General features: G+C 37.7%; 2 protein-coding genes across 2 annotated transcripts; both read right to left on the bottom strand.

Moving 5' to 3' along the window:
• Positions 1–6233: 6233 nt before the first annotated feature.
• On the bottom strand, positions 6234–7238 carry LOC132633959 (uncharacterized). Its single transcript, XM_060350307.1, has 2 exons — positions 7025–7238; positions 6234–6461 (listed from the first exon to the last, which is right to left on the bottom strand). Exons 1-2 carry the CDS (start codon positions 7235–7237, stop codon positions 6294–6296), a joined length of 381 nt encoding a protein of 126 aa, XP_060206290.1. The 5' UTR covers position 7238; the 3' UTR covers positions 6234–6293.
• Positions 7239–9656: 2418 nt separating this feature from the next.
• On the bottom strand, positions 9657–10650 carry LOC132633960 (chaperonin CPN60-like 1, mitochondrial). Its single transcript, XM_060350308.1, has 3 exons — positions 10374–10650; positions 10194–10218; positions 9657–10095 (listed from the first exon to the last, which is right to left on the bottom strand). Exons 1-3 carry the CDS (start codon positions 10409–10411, stop codon positions 9814–9816), a joined length of 345 nt encoding a protein of 114 aa, XP_060206291.1. The 5' UTR covers positions 10412–10650; the 3' UTR covers positions 9657–9813.
• Positions 10651–23316: the final 12666 nt, after the last annotated feature.

Here is a 23316-nt window from a genome sequence, read left to right on the forward strand (position 1 = left end):
GTTTTCGATATGTTAGGTACAGAGTTGGAAAGAAGGTGAGGAATAAAGTATAGACGAAGACTTTATAGAAGGACTGTTGGCATATAAGGAACCCATTAAAAGGGGGTCACAATATTTTCAAGTACCAGAAAAGGAAACCCATGACATAGAATGAAGATTCGTGTAAGGACCCAGGAGTTTGATTATGAGAAAAATGGGATAAAAGATAAGCAACGGGCACGGAGAAAGGGAAACTATAGAAGGAACCCTCCCGAAGTATTATGACACCCATAAGATCAGTTGAACATTCGAGGATGAATGTCCTAAAGGGGGGAGCATGTTATATCCCGCATTTTTCGCGTTCGGATAATTTAAGATAATTGCGGGAGGTTAAGAGCAAGACCATAATTTTGATCTTGTTTGGTGCATAAGTTGCTTATGAAAATTTTGAAGTGAGAATATTAAGAATGGTCAAGGGCAAAAAGGAAAATTCATAAAAATGGTTCATGGTAATATTGAGGAAGCTTAGGGGCAAAATGGAAATTTCACGAAAAGTTCAAGAAAATTCTTGAAGGCCCTATGTGGCCGTGTGGCATAAATATGTGTCCACATTCTTATTATCTAATGGGGGGCTAAGTGTAAATTAAAAAGACATGGGGGTCAAAGCTTGCATAAGAAGACAACTAGTCTTCTTTGTTATAATAGGAAAATTCAAGAAAAAAGGAGAAAAGTCTAGAGAAAAAAAAAGGAGAAAGAAGGAGGGGCATGTGCCCCTCACATGCTTGTAAGGACTATATATATATGAGAGAGCTTATCATATTAATTCAAGAAATTGGAAGAAAGAACAAAAAACAAAAGAAAGAAGAGAGGAGAGGAGGTGGTTCGGCCATGGTGGCCAAACATGGAGGCCATGGAAGTTGATCCAAAAAAAAAATATTTTCTTGTGGTATTCCAAGTGATTGGAAGGTCCTCTTTAACATGAGAAAATTTTTGGGGCAAGAAGAACATGTATTCTTGCAAGTTGCAAATCATAGCTAAGTGAAGGGTTAAAGGAAAAAGGTAAGAATTCATCCTCTTTTATATGTTATGGATGTTTATGTATGTTGTGGTATGTGGAAATGAATGGAATTCATGGAAATATGGAAGTTGTGAATATGGCCGAGTGTGCATGGTATTGGCCGTGTGTGTGTGTGTGTGATGTTGTGCTAGAAGAATGGATTAATTTTATGTAGTATATTGGTTGTTGTTGTAATGTATAGACACAGGTGAAGAATTCATGAAAATATGCATGTAGTTGTGTTGGCCGAATATAGTTGCATTTGTGGAGAAATGATGAATTAATTTTATTAAGTATTTTAATTGTTGTGTTATGAATTCCATGATGTTAAATGGGGACTTAATGGTTAGAAATGAAGTTGTGATATCTTGTGGATCATGGAAGGAGTTAGTGTGACATTAGTATGATTCTTGTATTTGTAGGAATAATGTTGCTAATGTGTAGGTTGCAAATGTAATTCATGAAATTGGAAGTGAGACATTTGTTTGGAAGATTGTAAGTTGGGTTGTTGTGATTAAATTTGGGAGAAGGAAATGGGTTGTCATTGGTTTTGTTAAATTTGGAAGGTGTTGGATGGAGTAGTATGTTGATTAAATTGTTTCGAAAGTTATGTGAATTGAATTGAATATAAAAAGAATGTTGTTGAATTGTATGACAGAGGTTGTCATTGTTAGAATGTGTCTTGAATGTGTTGTTGACGTATTGGCAAGATTGTTGGTATTGTTGATTGATGATTTAAGGCGAGTTAGATTCTCGGGAGTGGTATATTTACAGGTGAGATGCTGCCGAAATTTCGGCAGGTCATAAGTGAATTTAATTAGAGGGCTAAGACAAGTGTATGTGACAATGATCTAATGATTACGTCAACTTTCTTGAATGTAGACTAACAAGTTGGACGGATAAGCGTAGCTAGTAAGGCGCGGCACAGGTATGTTAAGGCTCGTCTCTTTCTTTCAAAGGCATGAATCCTGCGTTATGATTTTATAAATGTTCCATATCTTTCTTGTTTTCAAAAGATAAAAATCTAGGGTTCCAAGACATGATTTCTTTCTTAATAACCCGTAATGTTTTCCAAAATGTCTATACTTTTCCAAAGCAAAGGTTCATGATTTTGTAAACTTTTATGACTACAACGTTGAATATGCTTTGGTAATGATAATGATGATGCCAAAGAAGAGAATATGTCTAGAATGATTATGACAAGAATGGTTTCATGTCTAAAGTCTTAAGTTAAGGATTCAATATGAATATAGAACAATGAGCTAGTTCTTAATTTCAATTCTATTCCCTTGTTATGACTCTATTTTCTAACGACTCCAAAGTGTATGAATTAATGTCTTATGAGGCTTATGATCTTATCCTACGTTTTCTCTTAATGTTATTCTTCATTGATAGTCTCGCCTTATGATACTAGTCCCTTCAAGGTGAGACATGACGATCCTGATTATTCCATAATGTAATCGGAGGTTCCCGACCTTACGTCACTCCGATAAAGTTATAGCATTTGGTTGGGCTCTTATGCATGCTTATGATGGATAATAACACCGTGCCTAGATGGTCGGGCATGTCACCGCTAAGGCGGGCTGCTATGTTTACACTATGCCTAGATGGCCGGGCATGTCACTGCTATGGCGGGATGCTATGTTTACACCGTGCCTAGATGGCCGGGCATGTCACCGCTAAGGCGGGATGCAATGTTTACACCGTGCCTAGATGGCCGGGCATGTCACCGCTAAGGCGGGCTGCTATGTTTACACCGAGCCTAGAGGGCCGGGCATGATCACCACTAGTGGGCGGCATGAGATGATTACCCCGGACACGGGCTAATGATGTATGTGATTCAAACGGGTTATGTATGTATATATGAAGGTAAAAGTAAGCATGCATGATTCCGCCTTAAGAGGCAGGCCGTTACAGTCGTATCTTTTCTTATACCTTCCATATGTTCCTTATTATGTTGTTGTTCATATTCTGTCCATTTTATTATGTTATCATTTGTGCCTTACATACTCAGTACATTGCTCGTACTGACCCCTCTTCTTTGGGGGCTGCGTTTCATCCCGCGCAGGTACACCCAGATGAGCTGAAGCTAGCATAGAAGATGTTCCAGCAGAGTTGGTAGGCTCCACTTGTCCTGGAGTGTTGCCGAGTCAGAGTATATGTGCTATGATGCTTTGTTCGATGTTAGAGACTTTGCAGACTGATTCGTGGGTATAGGGTGACGGTTCTGTCAGCGGCTCCATCAGCCGATGTGTCAGTTTGTATTATGATATAAGTTTTACACAGTTACAGATTTTATTTGATTTGAAAGCAACAAAAAGAATATTTCAGTAAGCTTTATTATGTATACTTGATTTAGAGGTTCAAAAGATTATGTATGTAATAGGAGTCGGAGGGTTCGCTCGGCCCTAAGTAAGGGTCGGGTGCCCATCACACCCTAGTAAAGTCGGGGTGTGACATAACCTTGAAACCTTGGTAGGGCCAGGTATGTGTAACCTTGAGCCTTGGTTGGCCAAGTATGTATGAAACACCGATCTTGCATGGTCGGGTATGCTATGTATATGATATGATTGTGTATATGATATAAACACGAGTATGGATACAAATATGATACGATATGAATATGAATAAGGGTATGTATACGAATACGAGTACAAATACGGAACGGATATGGATATGGATATATGTACACAAATACGCATTAGAAATGGAAAGTCCCTATGAAAGGCAAGTAAGTGCTTATGACGATGATATTACTATCTCCCATCCTGTGTTACCTTTCAGGTTTCTTATTATGCTTCTACATTGATATTGATCATGCTTTACATACTCAGTACATTCTTCGTACTGACGTCCTTTTGTTTGTGGACGTTGCGTCATGCTTGCTGGTGCACAGGGAGACAGACTTGATCCATAGCCACATTCTCAGGGACTACATAGCGGAGCTCCATTTCATTCGGAGCTATATCTTTTGGGTACTTATTCTTTTGTGTATATATTATAGACATAGCGGGGTCCTGTCCCGCTTATGTGATATGTTATACTCTCCTTAGAGGCTCGTAGACATGTGTATGTGGTTAGGTATGTCTGGCCTTGTTGGCCTACATTTTTTTTTTTGTATATTATTTTGCTGGCCTGTCGGCTCATGTACATTGATGTGGCATAGAAGCCTATGATGATATAAAAGATGTTGTTGTCCAATAGGACTAGTATGACGGATGAATAGAAATGTATGTTTTATTATGTGGCTCACCTAGATGTAAGTGTAAGTGTAAGCCAAGGGGTGCCCGGGTGGGCTTCCACCGAGCGCTCGTCGCGGCCCTCTAGACGGGTCGTGACAGTAATAATTGTACGGACCGTATGTGTGTCTGTATAAATGGGTCGGGACAGAATTGTGTGTATTTAATAAGGTACCAAGTTCTTTTCATTTCATTTCCCTTCACACCCCTTCTCTCTAAAACATCTCTCTACACTTCTCCAACAAGAATTCAAGGGGTATTTATGATCAATTACATCAAACCAAGTGAATCAAATGTAAGAAACTTATTAAAGTTCATCCAAGACAAGGAATTCAACGGAACGTGAAACTAGGGTTTTTCTCAAGTGAGGAGTTTCCACCCAAGGTTCATTCCTACACCATCTAAGGTATCTTTTATAGTATTTACATGATGTTTAATATATTTGAAAGTTGAAACACTTGGATTGTAAAAGGATATGGAAAATGGGTCATGAAAGAGTGAATAGTGTCATTTTGAGTGATAACTTGAATTGAGTCATGATTATTGATGTGTTGTAATATGGTTATGCTATAAATGATATTGAGGACACGGGATAGGTATTATATGCAAGAAAACGCACTAGTATACTATGACCATGATTATGGATGAATTGAAGTGGAATTGTGAAACGAGGGTAATGTAGATGAATGAAGATTGTTGGTTATGATATTGTGAATGTTATTATGAATGTTTGGGAGTTGATATACAATATGGGAAAGGTTGTATAAACAAAGGAAATGCTGCCCAATTTCTCTAGCTTTAGTAAGCACGTTCATGTAATTGATTAGCTAATGTGAATGCGAATTCTCTTGAAGGTAGAAACGTGAGCATTGAAGGAGAACAACCAAGCAATGGAAATTGTTAAATGAAAGTGGTATGTAAGGCTAGTCCCTTCTTTCTAAGGCATGAATCCAATGATATGATATCCCCTCCTTCTTCATGATTTTTCCTATGTATTGGGAATAACGAGTCTACGAGTATAAAGAGCTTTATATGAGATCACGAAAAGAGATACGTTACGAATATGACAATACCGATGATGAATCTAAGTCTAGAAGTCATAAAGTTCATGATATGATATTCCTACGAAGCTAATGATCCCTATATGATTCCTATGATATTATTTCCTTACCTCTCCATGACTTTCCTACCTTCCGGAAAACTAAGAGCCTATGTTCATGAATAGCTATATGGGATAAGATAAGAGGTATGTTACGAATATGATACTGATGATGATGAGTCTAAGTCTAAAGATTCTAAGGCCTATAATATTATGGTTCTACAAGGCTAATGATCCATATTACGATCCATTGATGTTGTTCATTGACTACACTCACCTTATATCACTACTAAAAAAACAGCGTTTAGTGACGGACGTATTCCGTCACTAATCAGCATATATCTGTTGCTAAACATGTGTTGCGACGGATTAGCGACGGAATGTCGTCTGTTGCGATTTTGCGCGTTGCTAACCTATTAGCAATGGAAAAATGAAATCCGTAGCAAACTTAGCGACAGAGTAGCGACGTATGAAATCCGTTCCACATTATAGCAACGGATTATTTTGTTGCTATTGTTATGAATTCCGTGACTAATTTCATATTTCATTTCGTCGTTTTAGTAAATTAGCGACGAAAATATTGTCGCTAATCCGTCGCAAAATCTTTGAATTATTTGTGCCTGCATTTAGCGACAATACAATGTTTGTCGCAGTCTGTAGCCTACGGTTTTCCCTCTAGCAACGACCAAAATCCGTCGCAAATCTGCACAAATATTTTTCTTCCAATTTTTTATTTTATTTTAAATACACCTGTTAACACATACTAAATACAAAGTAATAAATACCCTTAAAAATAACTGACATTCACATAAAATAATATTTATAAAAAAGATTCAAAATAGGTAGCGAAATCCTAATCGTTAAGTCCAAAACACCGACAACACCAAGCTGTCAACTACCAAAAGAACCCACACATCCATCAAGTATTATTAGTGCATAATTTTGTTCTTTCCAACAAAAAGCAGATAACTTTGTGCTTGAGATCCAAGACCATATATTCTTCTCTTCCTTGTTCCCCTAGCAGCTTCGTAATATGCTTCACATTGATCAATATCAGACTGAGATCAACATCATTGCCCTTGGCATCCTGCAAAAATTAAAAGAGCTTTAGCCATCCGATATCTTGTCACAGTTACAGCTTAAGCCGTATAATCCTGAGAAAGAACTACTCTCAATCAATAATGTTTCATTACTTATCAACATCAAAACAGACTTGAAACCAAAACTTTAGACTATAAAGAAACTAAAACAAGCCCCACAAAATGCATATATCACAAGTTAATTGGCTGCTAGCACTAAACTAATACCATATACCACAAGTTAATTGGCTGCTAGCACTAAGCTAATACCATATACCACAAGTTTACACCTTCTGCTCATATTTTCCTTTCTGTTTTACTGATAAGTTTAATCAATTGCATTAATAGCACTTAGATGGTTGGAAAATGTATACAATACACTATGCTTGTGTTGTTCAACCACATCCATTTTAACAAAATATCCCAATTATCTACACGTCATAGCTAGAACTCTTTACACCAAAACTATAAGTAACATGGAGAAAAGTATCCAAATGTTTAAGTATAAGAAAGGTATGATTTCCAGTGACCCTATTTCATAATTCATTAGTTTTGAATTTCATCTACTTACAGCTTCAATATCTTCTTCTGCCACAGCTTGATAAACTCTAGATCTGCTCATAGGATTAATGCTCCCAAGCAAACTTGAATAACTTAGCTTGCTGGCCAAATCACAAATACAACAACAGCCCATAAAATGTAGTAGCACATGTCGTTCACTATTAGGCCAAAATGCTATGGCAAAAACCAAGCAACCATTTAATCTCAATTCATTACCGATCATAGAAGCCAACTGTAGGTAATGGCCAAGCAACAAAACAACAAAATGTAAAGGCAGGAGTCATTAAAATTCAGAACTGCACAACCGTTACACCTTAGTTCTCAAAATAGAAACCAAGTGCAGCAATATGTTCTCAGTGCAGCAACACTCAAAATTATCTCAAGGTTGTCCCAACAATGAATTTAAAAGTGCCACAACAGCCTTTAAGACAGTACACCTTGACAAGGAGATGTAACAACATAGCACCCTTGATCTTAGCAGTGTTTTATACAACAGAATGTGGCAACTACTGCCTGCCAATTTAACACTGATAAGGCTCCAATTGCAGTAACGGTTAACCAAAAATATGCAATAATAGCTTACCTGAAGTTCAGCAGCGAAATGATCCAAAATGCAGCAGTTTCTTACCAACAAACCCAACTCCAAATGTGGCTCGAAAAACCAACAGCAGGCAGCAGTCACTCCATTTCAAGTTTAGCAGCAAATTAGGGATTTCGATAAGCCCCCAAGTTATGCAAAATGTAACTTCTTAGAATAATGGTTTTACATATACAAAGACTCAATCGAAGTAGCCAATTTACATTGCAATTTTCCTACTAAAACGTATTTCTTATTCCAAGCAAATCATTCTTATAGACAAGTTAATAAACAGTAATTGAAAACCATGAAACGACATTGGTAATTCATAGATTGTATTCAGCCATCTTTATTGGCATTCAAGTTCAAAGGAAACGAACACGATCAACACCTATATATTAGAAAGTTAAGAATAAACCTACTCATTTGTCAACGTCAAGAATATACTTTTCTGCATGGGATAGCACTTCTCAATAATTTGAAGATCTTGTGATCCTCCAAAGGAACTATTGGAGATATGGTGAGATATGGTCTGCATTTCTGCACAGTTTTTCAGCATTTCTGCACAATTTTTCAGCATTTCTGCACAACGTTTCAGCATTTCTGCACTGTTTTTCAGCATTTCTGCACTGCGTTTTCAGCATTTCAGCACTGCGTTTCAATTTTTCAACGTTTCAGCATTTCTGCACTGCGTTTCAGCATTGCTGCACAGTTTTTCAGCATTTCTGCACTGCGTTTCAGCATTTCTGCACGATTTTCTAAACTGCGTTTCAGTATTTTTTTAGTGTTGTGCTTCAGCAGTGATTTTTTTTCTGCATTGCGTATTTGTATTTTTTCACTGCATTTTTCGCATTTCTGCATAGGTTTTTTAGCATTTCTTTACTAAGTTTCAGCATTTTAGTACAGTATTTTTAGCATTTTTGCACTGCATTTCAGAAATGCTGAAACGCAGTGCAGAAATGCTGAAACGCAGTGCAGAAATGCTGAAAAACTGTGCAGAAATGCTGAAACGCAGTGCAGAGATGCTGAAAAACTGTGCAGAAATGCTGAAACGCATTGCAGAAATGCTGAAACGCTGTGCAGAAATGCTGAAAAATTGTGCAGAAATGCTGAAACGCATTGCAGAAATGCTGAAACGCTGTGCAGAAATGCTGAAAAATTGTGCAGAAATGCTGAAACGCAGTGCAGAAATGCTGAAAACGCAGTGTAGAAATGCTGAAAAACTAGCATTTTTGCACTGCATTTCATTAGCATTAGCAGTACAAAAATGCTAAAAATACTGTACTAAAAGCACACCAGTAACAACATAGAACATCAACAGCAATGCAGCTTTATATCCCATTTGTAACAAAAGCATACATATATCGGTTGGCTGCTATAGTCTTGCAATTACAACTTCATAGTGTTACAAATCACCAAATAGCAAAGGGCATATTATACTCCGCAAGTAGAATCAGTAAAGCACAGAAACATAAACTTGGCATGATGTCAATCTATGCCTGCACACATAGCTACAATACGAAAAGAGCAAGAACTGCCGAAACGCCCCAAATAGACTCAGCAGAAATCATTCTCACCGTTTTGTCAATAATAATTGAATTTTGACATGAGTAATCGTCTTATCTCAAGTAATCGTACTAGTTCTCCACAATACAGCATGAACATTTTAATAACAAAATGACGGAAGGAGTTCTAGGAACTACGCAGATCTTGCAGTCTCAATAAATGTCATTTTAAAAAAGTATATCATCTTCTGTGTTTTAACAAAATGCAGTCATTTCTTTGCCTTCTAAAAGCCAACAATCATGTCAAGTGTAACAGCTTCTATCAAATGCACAACTATATATTAAGAGCAACAGTTTTACCCCAACATACAACAGCAAAATGACTAAAAGTGCAGCAATTTTTATTCAGGATTTTCGCAATGTAGCATCAATTCTTGTTTGGCAAAAGTAGGCACCAATCAAGTATAGGAGTTTCTATCTCAAAGACCACATATGTTTGTTGTAAATGCAATCATTCAAACACAGTAAACAACTCTCAAAGTGCAGATACAAAACTCATTCAAATGTAGTAGCAGTTAATCAAATAGCAAATTAAGACACAAAATATGTCTCCACTATAGCAGTTGCTTGCCTAAAAAACAATCAGCAACCTGACACTTATTTCAGCTTCTAAAGATGCAGTAACATTTCAAGTACTATAAGTCACAATATTTTATACTAAACATTGTTTACATATAAATATATGAACAATCTATGTAACAAACAGTGTGTATTCACTAATGGGGTTGAATTGTTTACATATAAATATATAAACAATCTATGTAACAAACAGAGTGTATTGACTAATGGGGTTGATAAAAAATTCACCTTTGGACCCATAGTGACTTTAACAACATCAGCAAGTTCTTCAATACCTTTAAGCATTGCAGCTTGAGCTTCAACACCAAATCTAATATCCTTTGCAGCATAACTTCTACTCCAATTTAACCTTCCACCAATCTGCAACAAAAACCATTTATAAACAGACAATCCAAAATACAGCTCTTCTTGATCTATACCAAAAAAAAAAAAAAAGTATCTTGCAAAATAGTACTCACTTGTTGGGTGTTGGTTCTTGCCACTCTGTACAAAACAAGAAAATGGGTATTTGTTAAAAGTAATAAAGATTACATTTTTCTAACACAAAAAAGAAAAACAAGAAAATGGGTATTTCTTAAAAGTAATAAAGAATACATTTTTCTAACAGAAAAATCCAAGTTATAAAATGTGAATATTACCTGGCTTTGGAAGCAAGATTTGCTACAAAACGATACATTTTGCTAATGAGAAATGCTGCTAAGAGAGAAGAACAAGCTGAAATAACTTATTGAAACAGAAAATATCATTCACCTTTTAGTTAAAAAAAATGACAAACTGAAACAAAAAAAAATCGAGTAAGAAACCCAGTTCACTAACACTGATTTCAAATCACAGAATATAAAAAATGTTGAGTTCTTCAAGATTTTTCTCGACATGCAACGAATTAAAACAAACTTTAACCACCAAATAATATTATCCTACAAGATTTAGCACAAACAAAGGTCGAATTTCCATTTTCATCAGATTTTGGCTGAAATAGAGATTCCCAACACTTAACCTTCAAATAAATTATAAACCCAACAGTTTTCAACACACCCAACTTCGATTTTAGCCCAAACAAATACTTAAAGACACTCTGTCCTTTAGATAATAAGCAAGAAAACACAGATAGATTTAATGTCAGAAAATACAAAGAAGGAGATAAAGAAGAAAGAAACTGCCCATAAAACATAGAAAAATCAAAACATACCTTTCCTTTAGATAAAAGTTGTAGTAGAAGAAGAGAAAAACACAATAGAAACCCTAGATTCACATTATTTTGATCTATGTTGTGCTCTCTCTCTCTCTCTATGTTAGCAATTTCGCACAGTCTATCTCTCTATCCGTGTTGGCTGCTGTGTTTGGAAATGAAATAATGTGTATCCTAGCTAGGAGATATCTTTTTTGTTTTTTTTACATTTAACGACGGAATAGCGACGGATTTTATATTCCGTCGCTAAATAATGCATTCATTTCTTTTAATAATTAATATTGCGACAAAATATTCCGTTGCTGCAAATATATATTTTTTTGTAGAAAAATTAAAGGCCTAGCGACGGATATTTCGTTGCTGAATCCGTCACTAATTAAAAATAAAATTTGTCGCGCCTCTTCTGTTGCTAAATCTGTAGTGAAATTTAAGGCGCCAAAAATTCGCGCTAATTATTAGTAACGAAACTCAGTTTTCGTTGCTAATCCGTCACTATATAATGAGATAAAATTTTATTTGCTTTTCTTGCGACAAAATGAGAAATCCGTAGCTAATCCGTCGTTAATTAGCGACAAAATATGGTCTGTCGCTAATATTCCGTCACTAAACGCTGATTTTTTAGTAGTGTATGTTAATTCCTTCAAGGTGAGGCATAATGCTTATGAATGCCCCATAATGGAATCAGGGGTTCCCGACCTTATGTCACCCCGACACTGTTATAGATTGTCTATAAGCTCTAATGCATGTCCTATGACCAATGTTCCGAAAAGTTACGAGTCTATGTTAATAAGGGGTTCCATATGAGATAAAGGAAAGAGATATACTATAGATACGAAAATGGTAATGATGGGCCTAAGTTTAGAGATTATAAAGCCTATCATACGATATTTTTTACAAAGTTCAGGCTACGAATATGATATGATTTTCATAGATTGTCCTTAAATTCAAATGCATGCTTTATGAGAAGTTATGATAAGCTTATGCGATATATGTGATGATAACGATGACGATGTTGATAGTGACGAGGGTAATGATGAATGTATGATGATGTTAAACTATGATAAAGTTATGATATGCCTATGAGTTTATGATTGATTATATGACGATACGATTCCACCGTGCCCAAAAGGTCGGACATGTCACCGCTAAGGCGAGCTGCTTGTGATTCCACCGTGCCCAAAAGGCGGGACATGTCACCGCTAAGGCGGGCTGCTTATGATTCCACCGTGCCTATGTCACCGCTAAAGCGGGATGCTTATGATTCCACCGCGCCTAGAAAGCCGGACATGATCACCACTAGTGGGCGGCATATGATGGTTATCCGGATGTGGGTTAACGATGATGATTTATACGACACGATGATGAATTCTCTATAACGTTACATGTACTATGATTATATATATGATATATGTATGAAAAGCCCGAAAGTTATGCATGTGATATTGTCGAGCCACTACGTGGCCGAATACGGATAATGTTTAATGTGTATGAGCGATACGGTACTATGATATATGTATGATACGATAATGTATGCGCTATGATAATACATGTACTGTGATTATATATGATATAGGCATGAAAGGTATCCTCCCTTAAATGTTACGCAAGTTGTATCTCCACCTTATGACTTATGATTTCTCTATCATGTTCATTTCATTCATGCCTTACATACTCAGTACAATATTCGTACTGACGTCCATTTTCTTTGGACGCTGTGTTCATGCCCACAGGTAGACAGGGAGGCGTCCCAGATTTATAAAAGCCGATAAGCAGACTTTTGAGAGCACTCCATTATTCCGGATGTTATAACCCGTATTTTCGCGTATTCGGGAAAATTCGAAATGATTGTGAATTGTAAGGAATAAGGTTATATGTTGATTTGAATTCACATAGGTGTGTGTTGTTCATGGAAAATATTGGTGTGGAAACACGGAGGAAGGCCAAGGGCAAAAATTGGAATTTCGGAAATTAGTTTCGGGAATTACAAAACAAGAATTATCATTAATTGGGCTCAAAATAAAAGATAAAAATGAGGCCCAAAAAGAGATGGGGTGGCCGGCCAAGCACCAAGGCCCAACCCCTCATTTTAATTAATTTTCCACGTGTTATAATTCATATAAGTATAATATATAAGTGGTCTTATCCCTTTGAAGGTTCAAGAAGCATGGAAGAGAAAGAACAAAGCAAATGAAGAGCAAAAAAATAAGGGCATTCGGCCCCATGCTCCCACTTTCACCTCCCAAATATCTTCCTCCAAAAATTTGTATCTTGTGATTTTCCTACTAAAATGAGTGTCCTCTACAACATGGTGCAATTGTTTGGGAAGAAAGAGCCCTTGTTTCTTCAATATGACAACATGGTTGAGTGAAGAAGATTGAAGAAAAAGGTAAGAATTCATTCCATGTTATTATGTTATGAAGGTTTGTTTGTGTTGTAGTGTATGAAAATGAGTAGAATTCATGAAAACATGGAAGTTTGCAAAGCGGGTGTGTATGTATATATGTGGCCGTGTAAGTGCTTGGTTGTGTAGTTAAGATGTGTTGAATTTTATGTTGTATTCTAGTTGCGTGTAGGGTGGAATGTATATTGGAAATGAAAGTTGAATGAATTTGGTTGAAGTTGGAAAAATGGTATGTGGTCGTGAGGTGTATTGGAATTGGAATGGGAATGAATCACTTTTGTTTAATATGTTAGTTGTGTTGTTGTGATGCTTGCAATGTAAATGAAGATAAAATGATATAAGTTTGCATTGAAATGGAATGTAGAAGTTTGTGTCGTTTTAGTATGATTTTATGACATTATAAAAATGGAGTTGTTAAGGTGCAAATTATGATGATGGTTGATAAATTAGGGATATGGAAGCATGTTATGAATAAGTATGTTAAAGATTAGAAGTTTTGAATGAATTATGACTTTGGTGGAAGGTTGTATATTTTGTATATCGTATGAATATTTCGTACAAATGGTATGAAATGTTTCCAAATTATATTGTGACGATCTTGGTTAATGATGAATGTGAAATCCTTGAGATTTGTTTGGAAATTTGAAATGGAAGTATTGCTTTATGTAGAAAAGAAGAATATTGACGTTACAACCATTTTGATGTGATTCGTGATAACTTTGGTATTGTGGGTTGTGTTGTTGATATATATTGAGCCGAGCTAAGCCTCGGGGATGTTATATGTATAGGGGAAGTGCTGCCAAAATTTCGGTAGACAAATATGAAGTTAAGTGAATTCTTAAGTCTTTCAATTCCTAATTGGTAACAATGACCAATTGCAGATTTTGGACGAAACGGGAATCGAGTTTGAACAAGCGTAAGAAGTGAGAAAGGTATGTAAGCCTACCCCATTCCTTCTTTTGGCATGTCCTAGGTATACTAGGTCGATATTGGAGCCCCGGGGGCAATTCTGTTCCTTGAAATCCCAGATGGAAATCGAGTACTATTCATTCAATTGAATTGAACTATAAAACTCATATTTTGTTGGAAAGTGACCATATGTTCAAAAATTTTGTAAATGTAATCGATTTGCTTCGAAACCTCCATGTATGATTCCATAGACCCCAAATGTCCGCGATTCATGTCCGCCACCTCGACTAGACCCGAGGTGGGCCCGCTAACTCCAAGACTCTTTTGTTTGCTCTATTAGTCTCATTTTTGTATAATGTCGGCAAAGGAATTCCGTTTGTGAACTTGGCTATCGAAAAATAATGTTTTGATTGCCACGATATCCTAAATTATATTTTGAACCATAATTACTATTTTGGAAATACTTTGGTAAAATAAACCCCGTTTTGATTAATTGTTCGAACTATTTCGACCAATGAGTCAACATATGATTTTATCAAGTTTGCAAAAGTATTTTGATATATAAATTGCATCGTTTGCTCACGACTCCGCTCGTGCCTTATTATGATTTCGTTCACCGATTCCCGGGCCGGTTATGGTTCGTGCGCACTATGATAAATTCGGCCATATGCTATGTTACGGTTCCTGAGACCTCGCCATAGGGTCGGGTTCCGTTTGGAGTTATGCTGTGATATGGCTGGTGATATGTTATGATGATATGTGTGTTCGGGGATGTACGGAGATTTGAACCTTCTGGTGTTATGCTGTGTGTGGCACCAGCATCGGAGTGGTGACCACGTTCCTGAGCTTTGCATGATTTTATCTGCATTATGTATATACGTTTTTGGTACGGATTTTGATATATTGGTCAGTATTCCCTTTTGTATCCTGTTTGTTTTCAGTTATGGTTTATACTTCTGTACTCTATGTTTTACATACTCAGTACATCTTTCGTACTGACCCCCTTTCGTCGGGGGCTGCGTTGCATGCCCGTAGGTACAAACGCCGGTGATCCGCTACTGTAGGCTCCACGTCCTGCTATTACAGAGTGCTCCTTTTGACTCGGAGCCCATATGTCGATATATATATCTTTTGTGATGTATATGTATCTGTATACTTGACTATTTGGGGTACGGCGGGGTCCTGTCTCGTCTTATATTTTCGTTTTGTATTTGTAGAGGCCTGTAGTCATATATGTGGGTCGAGGGTCCTATATGTGTCTGTTTGATTACGATCTGTGTCTTAATGTGGTCCGTCTGTTATGGTGGCCAAAATGGCCCTTATGTTTATATTTGTACACATGATCGGCGATGTGCATTCCGCCGCTTCTATCTGTTCCGATATGATATTTTGATATGCACGACCGCTTAAGACAAGTTTTGATTTAAATTATGTTTGAAATAACTATTGTGAACTCTGAGCTAAGTTTGGATATAATAATTGGATATGTAAGTCTGTCTGGGTGCCCATGTAGGGTGCCAGTCATGGCCCACGCGGCTGGGTCGTGACAAAAGTGGTATCAGAGCGGTCTGTCCTCGGAATGTTTACAGGCCGTGTCTCGTAGAGTCTTGTTTATCGGTGTGTTGTGCACCACATCTATAAACAGGAGTCTACAGGGCATTTAGGGTGTTACTTTTCTTTGGATCTTAGATCGTGCGATAGAGCCAGCTGTAGGAAATGAATTCCGTTTTCTTACTAACCCTTGATTGCAGCTGGAGAACGGTATCGACGTAAGATAGGGATTGATAATATTGGAAGCTACACAATACACAGGTAAGTAATGATATGAAAGATGTATGTTGGGTAAGGTGTTTGAAATACGATTGAAACATAAAGCTGAAGGTTGAAATGAAAAATAAACAGGAAAGTGTAGCAGGTGTAGTTGAATTGGGCATGTGAGGTAAGCCTCGATATCTGTGTACTTCTATTGTAATTTTTAGCCCCGTGTGGCTATGATGCGACATGATGTGATATGTATATACGTATATGTGTTGGCCCTGTGAGGCATGGTTGGTATTTCCTGTGTATAGGTTTTGGGATAGTAAGAAATACAGAGGAACCTCTGCCCAAATTTTTCTAGAAATACGAAAAGGAAAATGAGATATACATTCTTAACATATCTTAAAGGTCGATACCGATAGGATAAATCTATTATGGTGGATTAATAGTTTAAGAGGTACCCTCCATGTTAATTGTAAGAAGCATTACCCTTATCGGACAAAAAAATTTATTTTGAGAAAGCATATACGAGTAGAAAATTTGCAATTTAATTGGAGGGACCAGAAATATGTTCCAACCCATTTTGTTTTAGCACAGCCCATGTGAAGGGCAAAAATGCCCGACGATTAAGTTTCCTTTAATTGAAAAAAATACAAAATGTATGACAAGCAGTTGAGAACTGAGCGGTTCGCTCTCGACTCCAATATATGGATATATGTATATAATCGTGGAGGTGATTATGTGAATTAAGTATTAAAAGATTCCGCGAAGTTCGTCGGACTCTAGCTTCCTTTTGCTGGTGGTCAGAAGATACCCTACAGTAACATTTTATCAGTTTTCCTCGACTGGTTGGAGATGGGATTTGTGGGATAAAAACTTAAACTCGTGGGCTGTCTAGAAACATATATATACATGAAGGTAAATATTGAGGGTTTACAGGGGGGCGACACGGTAATCATAAAGTCAGAAAAGTAAAAAGATTCTCGTTAGGCCGGGGTAGGACCCGCTACGAGAACATTTTGAAAAGTTGTTAAGACCCCGATTTGTCTTAAATTATGTGACAAAGGCTGTGCGGGGAAATTGGCGTAATTATACCGGCCTTAACGTGCCTAAATTCATTAAAGTTGTAAGGTTAAGCGTGCCAGGGCCAGAGCAATTCTGGGATGGGTGACCCCGTGGGAAGTGTACAAAAATTTTCGCAAACTTAGATATGAGAGACGAATAGAAAATTCTGGGTAATCAAAGGGGAATTAGGATGTGTGATATGGCTAGAAACTTTATAGGGGCCACACGAGCTGAGACGGATTAGATTGCTAAAAAGGGAAGAAAAAGCAGCGCAGCTCCGAAGCTAGAGTAAGTATGAGCGAGTGATTGAAGATGTACTGTAAAACAAATAGTAGTGATATATATATATGTATGTGTAGGGCCCCCATTTATGACTGCGTCGATTGATTGGAGAACCCTGATAGCCATTGTTGTAATATATGGAAAACGTTAACCGGACAGAATTTATGAGACAAAGCGAAAGGTATGGCACAGATGTTACGAAATAAACTGATATTCACTTCGCTACCGGTTGAGATTGGGAGATTCTAATACGATGATGTTTGGGAAGAAAAGAGAATGATTGAGTGGAAGGTAATCAAAATGTCAGAAAAAGTGAGTCGTAGGAAACGTAATTAAACAGAGCCTCTAAAAGAGTCAACGGGTAAAGCACGAGAATTATTTGCGAGAACGAACTAAAATGTAGTAGTGCAGGACAAAGGAAACCTAGGGCATGGAATGATGAATCATGTGCATATCAGGTAATTCGAATATCGAGAAAAACAGAACGACGGATAAGGAACGGGTGTGAAAGAAGGAATAACTTGGCCAAATCATCCCATGAGGAAGGATGAAATTATTAAAAGATAAATTGTTATATTAATTGCGATATCTGAGTGTCAGCTATTGGATAAGATTGTGTATTACGTAATTATGATTCTGTTAAGGTTTCGTACGAAAATAACCAAGTTGTAGGTTAGAAAGAAAAGATACAAATATGGTGTAAGTATAACCCCAAAGAGGGGAACGAAGGAGAGTAAGTAAAGTAAGTATACATGAAAACGACTGACATGCAGAAGACTGAAGTGATAAAGGACTAGCCTAGGCCTTCGACATCGACTGAAATATGTTGTTGTCTGGAAGCGGTCGGATTATAGCCTATGTTCCCCGGTAGCTCAGACCGTACGAGAAGAAATTATTTCGCTCATGATCTGGAATTAGCTACGGCGATTCATGCTTTAAAGATATGGCGGCATTACTTATATGGGGTCCGCGTTGACATTTATACGGGCCCTAAGAGCCTCCAGTATATTTTAAGCCAAGAAGAGTCGAATTCGTGGCAGCAAAGATGGTTCGAATTATTGAAAGACTATGATGTTAATATTTTGTGCCACCCTATAAGGGCTAACGTTGTGACAGACGCACTTAGTCGTGAACCTAAGGACGGCATTGACCGGCGTACGTTCAGAAATAAAGAATTGGTCTGTGGGACTCAGCAGTCGGCTAGCCTTGGAGTCGGTCTGGTCGGTTCTGAAGATATTTAAATTTTCGTCTGAGAAGTTGCAGAATCATCGATTATGGAAGAGGTAAAACAACGCCAGTTTGAGGAGTCTGTCCTGGTATGGTAGAGAGACGACCTTTCATAAGGAAAAGATTTAGCTCGAGATTTTACCGGATGAGTATTGTTATACCGAGGCAGATCATGTGTGCCCGACATCATAGGACGGCAATGGCCAATTATGAGCGGAGCGCATAACGTTCGGTATTCTGTTTACCCCCAATCCACTCAAGGGTACCATGACCTCGGATGTCTATGCTGATGGAATGGCATGAAATGGGACACTGCAAGGCCCGTTGCCCGAATTGTCCGCAAGTCAAAAATTGAGCATCAGAAACCGGGTGGACTGTTTCAGGAAATGGAATTTCTGATTTGGAAGTGGGAAATAATTAATATGGATCTCATTACGGGTTTGCCTCGCACTTCACAGAAGTATGATTTCCATATGGGGTATGGTTAATAGACTGACAAAGATCAGTCCATTTTCTTCTCGTTGGAATCACTGATTCAGCTGAGGATTATGCCAGACTGTATGTATTAAAGGAATAGTGAGACTCCACGGAGTTACTGTATCTATTTTCACTGACAGTGGTACTCAGTTATAACTAACTTCTGGGGATTTGTTTCCAGGAAGGATTAAGGGCTCGGATAAGTCTGAGCACAGTATTCCACCCTCAGATCAACAGACAGGCCGAGCACACTATACAAACGCTAGAAGATATGTTGTGGGCCTGTATTATTGACTTCGTAGGTAGCTGGGGCGATCATCTGTCATTGATCAAGTTTGCTCATAATAACAGCTACGATTCTAGTATCTAGATGGCCCTATGAGGCTTTGTATGACAGGAAAAATTCAGGTCACTGATCAGCTAGTTCGATACTGGTGAAACAGAATTTAATCGGTCCGGATATGATCCAGCAAGCCGTCGATAAAGTGAAACTTATCCGACGAAGACAATTAGCAACTTAGAGTCGTCAGAAGTCATACGCAGGTAAACGGCGTCGACCCTGGGAATTCCAGGTCGGCGATAGGGTATTTTTGAAAGTATCGACTATGGAAGGTGTAACGTGATTCAGCAAAAAGGGGTAAGCTCAGTCCGCAATATATCGAACTTTACCAGATTATTTAAAGGATTGGGAATGTCGCCTACGAGTTAGATTTACCATTTGATCTGGAAGCGATACATCCGACATTTTATGTACCTATGCTTCGCGAATGCGTTGGTGGCCCTCCCAAAATAATTCCAGTAGAAGAGGTTCAAATGATGGAAGGATTGTCTGACGAAGAACAATCTGTAATTATTCTGTATCGCCAGGTGCAGAGAGGTTCAAATGATGGAAGGATTGTCTGACGAAGAACAATCTGTAATTATTCTGTATCGCCAGGTGCAGAGAGTACGCACTAAAAATGTACCCCTATTAAGGTCTTATGGCAAAACAATAATGGAGAAGCAATGACTTTGGAAGTAAGGGACGGAATGGAAAAGAAGTGTCCTCATTTATGTCTTATGCCCACCGGTAATCTAAATTCCTTACTTGATTATATTCAAAGACGAATGTGCATCAATTGTGCTGACCGAAAAAGAAACTCCCCCGAAGTATGTACAGACCCTATAAGACTAATCTAACATTCGAGGACGAATGTTCTAAAGGGGGGGGGAGGATGTTATAACCCGTATTTTCGCGTATTCGGGAAAATTCGAAATGATTGTGAATTGTAAGGAATAAGGTTATATGTTGATTTGAATTCACATAGGTGTGTGTTGTTCATGGAAAATATTGGTGTGGAAACACGGAGGAAGGCCAAGAGCAAAAATTGGAATTTCGGAAATTAGTTTCGGGAATTACAAAACAAGAATTATCATTAATTGGGCTCAAAATAAAAGAGAAAAATGAGGCCCAAAAAGAGATGGGGTAGCCGGCCAAGCACCAAGGCCCAACCCCTCATTTTAATTAATTTTCCATGTGTTATAATTCATATAAGTATAATATATAAGTGGTCTTATCCCTTTGAAGGTTCAAGAAGCATGGAAGAGAAAGAACAAAGCAAATGAAGAGCAAAAAAATAAGGGCATTCGGCCCCATGCTCCCACTTTCACCTCCCAAAAATCTTCCTCCAAAAATTTGTATCTTGTGATTTTCCTACTAAAATGAGTGTCCTCTACAACATGGTGCAATTGTTTGGGAAGAAAGAGCCCTTGTTTCTTCAATATGACAACATGGTTGAGTGAAGAAGATTGAAGAAAAAGGTAAGAATTCATTCCATGTTATTATGTTATGAAGTTTTGTTTGTGTTGTAGTGTATGAAAATGAGTAGAATTCATGAAACCATGGAAGTTTGCAAAGCGGGTGTGTATGTATATATGTGGCCGTGTAAGTGCTTGGTTGTGTAGTTAAGATGTGTTGAATTTGATGTTGTATTCTAGTTGCGTGTAGGGTGGAATGTATATTGGAAATGAAAGTTGAATGAATTTGGTTGAAGTTGGAAAAATGGTATGTGGCCGTGAGGTGTATTGGAATTGGAATGGGAATGAATCACTTTTGTTTAATATGTTAGTTGTGTTGTTGTGATGCTTGCAATGTAAATGAAGATAAAATGATATAAGTTTGCATTGAAATGGAATGTAGAAGTTTGTGTCGTTTTAGTATGATTTTATGACATTATAAAGATGGAGTTGTTAAGGTTAAAATTATGATGATGGTTGATGAATTTGGGATATGGAAGCATGTTATGAATAAGTATGTTAAAGATTAGAAGTTTTGAATGAATTATGACTTTGGTGGAAGGTTGTATATTTGGTATATCGTATGAATATTTCGTACAAATGGTATGAAATGTTTTCAAATTATATTGTGAAATCCTTGAGATTTGTTTGGAAATTTGAAATGGAAGTATTGCTTTATGTAGAAAAGAAGAATATTGACGTTAGAACCATTTTGATGTGATTCGTGATAACTTTGGTATTGTGGGTTGTGTTGTTGATATATATTGAGCCGAGCTAAGCCTCGGGGATGTTATATGTATAGGGGAAGTGCTGCCAAAATTTCGGTAGACAAATATGAAGTTAAGTGAATTCTTAAGTCTTGCAATTCCTAATTGGTAACAATGACCAATTGCAGATTTTGGACGAAACGGGAATCGAGTTTGAACAAGCATAAGAAGTGAGAAAGGTATGTAAGGCTACCCCATTCCTTCTTTTGGCATGTCCTAGGTATACTAGGTCGATATTGGAGCCCCGGGGGCAATTCTGTTCCTTGAAATCCCAGATGGAAATCGAGTACTATTCATTCAATTGAATTGAACTATAAAACTCATATTTTGTTGGAAAGTGACCATATGTTCAAAAATTTTGTAAATGTAATCGATTTGCTTCGAAACCTCCATGTATGATTCCATAGACCCCAAATGTCCGCGATTCATGTCCATGACCTCGACTAGACCCGAGGTGGGCCCGCTAACTCCAAGACTCTTTTGTTTGCTCTATTAGTCTCATTTTTGTATAATGTCGGCAAAGGAATTCCGTTTGTGAAATTGGCTATCGAAAAATAATGTTTTGATTGCCACGATATCCTAAATTATATTTTGAACCATAATTACTATTTTGGAAATACTTTGGTAAAATAAACCCCGTTTTGATTAATTGTTCGAACTATTTCGACCAATGAGTCAACATATGATTTTATCAAGTTTGCAAAAGTATTTTGATATATAAATTGCATCGTTTGCTCACGACTCCGCTCGTGCCTTATTATGATTTCGTTCACCGGTTCCCGGGCCGGTTATGGTTCCGTTTGGAGTTATGCTGTGATATGGCTGGTGATATGTTATGATGATATGTGTGTTCAGGGATGTACGGAGATTTGAACCTTCTGGTGTTATGCTGTGTGTGGCACCAGCGTCGGAGTGGTGACCACGTTCCTGAGCTTTGCATGATTTTATCTGCATTATGTATATACGTTTTTGGTACGAATTTTGATATACTGGTCAGTATTCCCTTTTGTATCCTGTTTGTTTTCAGTTATGGTTTATACTTCTGTACTCTATGCTTTACATACTCAGTACATCTTTCGTACTGACCCTCTTTCGTCGGGGGCTGCGTTTCATGCCCGCAGGTACAGACGCCGGTGATCCACTACTGTAGGCTCCACGTCCTGCTATTACAGAGTGCTCCTTTTGACTCGGAGCCCATATGTCGGTATATATATCTTTTGTGATGTATATGTATCTGTATACTTGACTATTTGGGGTACGGCGGGGCCCTGTCTCGTCTTATGTTTTCGTTTTGTATTTGTAAAGGCCTGTAGTCATATATGTGGGTCGAGGGTCCTATATGTGTCTGTTTGATTACGATCTGTGTCTTAATGTGGTCCGTCTGTTATGGTGGCCAAAATGGCCCTTATGTTTATATTTGTACACATGATCGGCGATGTGCATTCCGCCGCTTCTATCTGTTCCGATATGATATTTTGATATGCACGACCGCTTAAGACAAGTTTTGATTTAAATTATGTTTGAAATAACTATTGTGAACTCTGAGCTATGTTTGGATATGATAATTGGATATGTAAGTCTATCTGGGTGCCCAAGTAGGGTGCCAGTCATGGCCCACGGGGATGGGTGGTGACACCGGACGTGCCATTGATTTACTATTTTATGTACGTGTATGTTTTGGGCATGACGGGGTCCTGTCCCATCCATATGTGTAGTATTCTAGTAGAGGC

Source organism: Lycium barbarum, chromosome 3 (assembly GCF_019175385.1).
Source record: "Lycium barbarum isolate Lr01 chromosome 3, ASM1917538v2, whole genome shotgun sequence".
In the NCBI taxonomy this organism is placed as follows: domain Eukaryota; kingdom Viridiplantae; phylum Streptophyta; class Magnoliopsida; order Solanales; family Solanaceae; genus Lycium; species Lycium barbarum.

Excerpts from the sequence above, each read along its gene's own strand:
- LOC132633959 (XM_060350307.1), bottom strand. The coding sequence starts at position 7,237 with ATGATCGGTAATGAATTGAGATTAAATGGTTGCTTGGTTTTTGCCATA. Across the intron at positions 6,462-7,024 it reads CAGAAGAAGATATTGAAGCT|GATGCCAAGGGCAATGATGT; the intron begins GTAAGTAGATGA and ends TAATTTTTGCAG.
- LOC132633960 (XM_060350308.1), bottom strand. The coding sequence starts at position 10,411 with ATGTATCGTTTTGTAGCAAATCTTGCTTCCAAAGCCAG. Across the intron at positions 10,219-10,373 it reads AATCTTGCTTCCAAAGCCAG|AGTGGCAAGAACCAACACCC; the intron begins GTAATATTCACA and ends TGTTTTGTACAG. Across the intron at positions 10,096-10,193 it reads CAAGAACCAACACCCAACAA|ATTGGTGGAAGGTTAAATTG; the intron begins GTGAGTACTATT and ends TTTTTGTTGCAG.